Raw genomic sequence first — 1,012 nt, forward strand, 5'->3', positions numbered from 1 at the left:
TATATATATATATATATATATATATATTCTTCAAAATATATTCTTTTCGTGTGAAAAAAAATAGAAAAATCTTCGGTGTCATCCAAGTGATAGGTTGTCAAGTATCACTTGGAAGACGATCTCCCAACTTCCACTGACCCATTTGAGAAAGGAAAGCTTCTACTATTTCAAGTTAAATAAAAGAGCACCTATCAGAAAGCAAAACAAAACGTTGGTTTGCAGGATCCTGTAGAGCTGCTCTAAGCAGCAACCGCTCAGCTTCAATCATGCTGGCCTCCCCCCACTTCACCTACATCAAAAACAACAAATAGTCCTCCAGAATAAAAGAGAAACACCGAAACTTCAAAAATAAAACAAAAAAAAACTTGAGCAAAACGACGGCCGATCGAAAACCTGCACGCTATCCTCTACATGACGGCCGTAGAAGAAGGCTGACCTCGTCGTCGACTGATCAAACTTGAACCCCGGCTTCGAGTGAACATATATAGAGATATTCCCTGCTCCAGCATTCTAACAAACACCATGACAACAAAAAATAATAATAATCATAATCTAAAATCCAAAATTTCCATAACATAGAAAGTCGAACGGGATACCTTGAAGAAGTTATGCCAAACGAAATCAAGGCGCAGGCCCGCGCGGGCGAGGAAGAGGAAAGCGATCTTCGGTTGACCGGAAAAAGGAATAGGGTCTCGGTAAAGAAGCGTAGGCGTCGGTGGGTTGGGTGCGTAGGACTGAATCCTTAGAAGGACGAAAAGGAAAGCGAGGACTGAGATGGCTGCGACGAGTTCAAGACACAGCCATAAGCGCCGGCGAAAGGGCGCCGGAGCTAACGGCGGCGCTGCCCGTTTCTTCGACATGTAACGGAATGGATGCATGACAATAGGCAGCGTCGCATTTAAAGGCCGTCGGGTACTCCCGTGACGTTCCCACAGGCCACGTCTATTCAGTCTCTATGGATGCATGACCGGCGAAAGGACTTTCAGTAATTTCAAACAGGATTAAATTTAAA

The 1,012-nt window shown here is 44.1% G+C and overlaps 1 protein-coding gene across 1 annotated transcript; it reads right to left on the reverse strand.

Moving 5' to 3' along the window:
• Positions 1 to 188: 188 nt before the first annotated feature.
• LOC110034755 lies at positions 189 to 960 on the reverse strand (the record flags this gene model as incomplete). The annotated part of the gene is given in 3 exon segments (XM_020738999.1): positions 189 to 289; positions 394 to 510; positions 597 to 960. Coding segments are annotated over 3 exon segments (500 nt in total), but the record flags the coding sequence as incomplete, so codon positions are not given.
• Between the last annotated feature and the right edge of the window lie 52 nt (positions 961 to 1,012).

Source organism: Phalaenopsis equestris, unplaced genomic scaffold (genome assembly GCF_001263595.1).
Source record: "Phalaenopsis equestris unplaced genomic scaffold, ASM126359v1 Scaffold193069, whole genome shotgun sequence".
Taxonomy (NCBI): domain Eukaryota; kingdom Viridiplantae; phylum Streptophyta; class Magnoliopsida; order Asparagales; family Orchidaceae; genus Phalaenopsis; species Phalaenopsis equestris.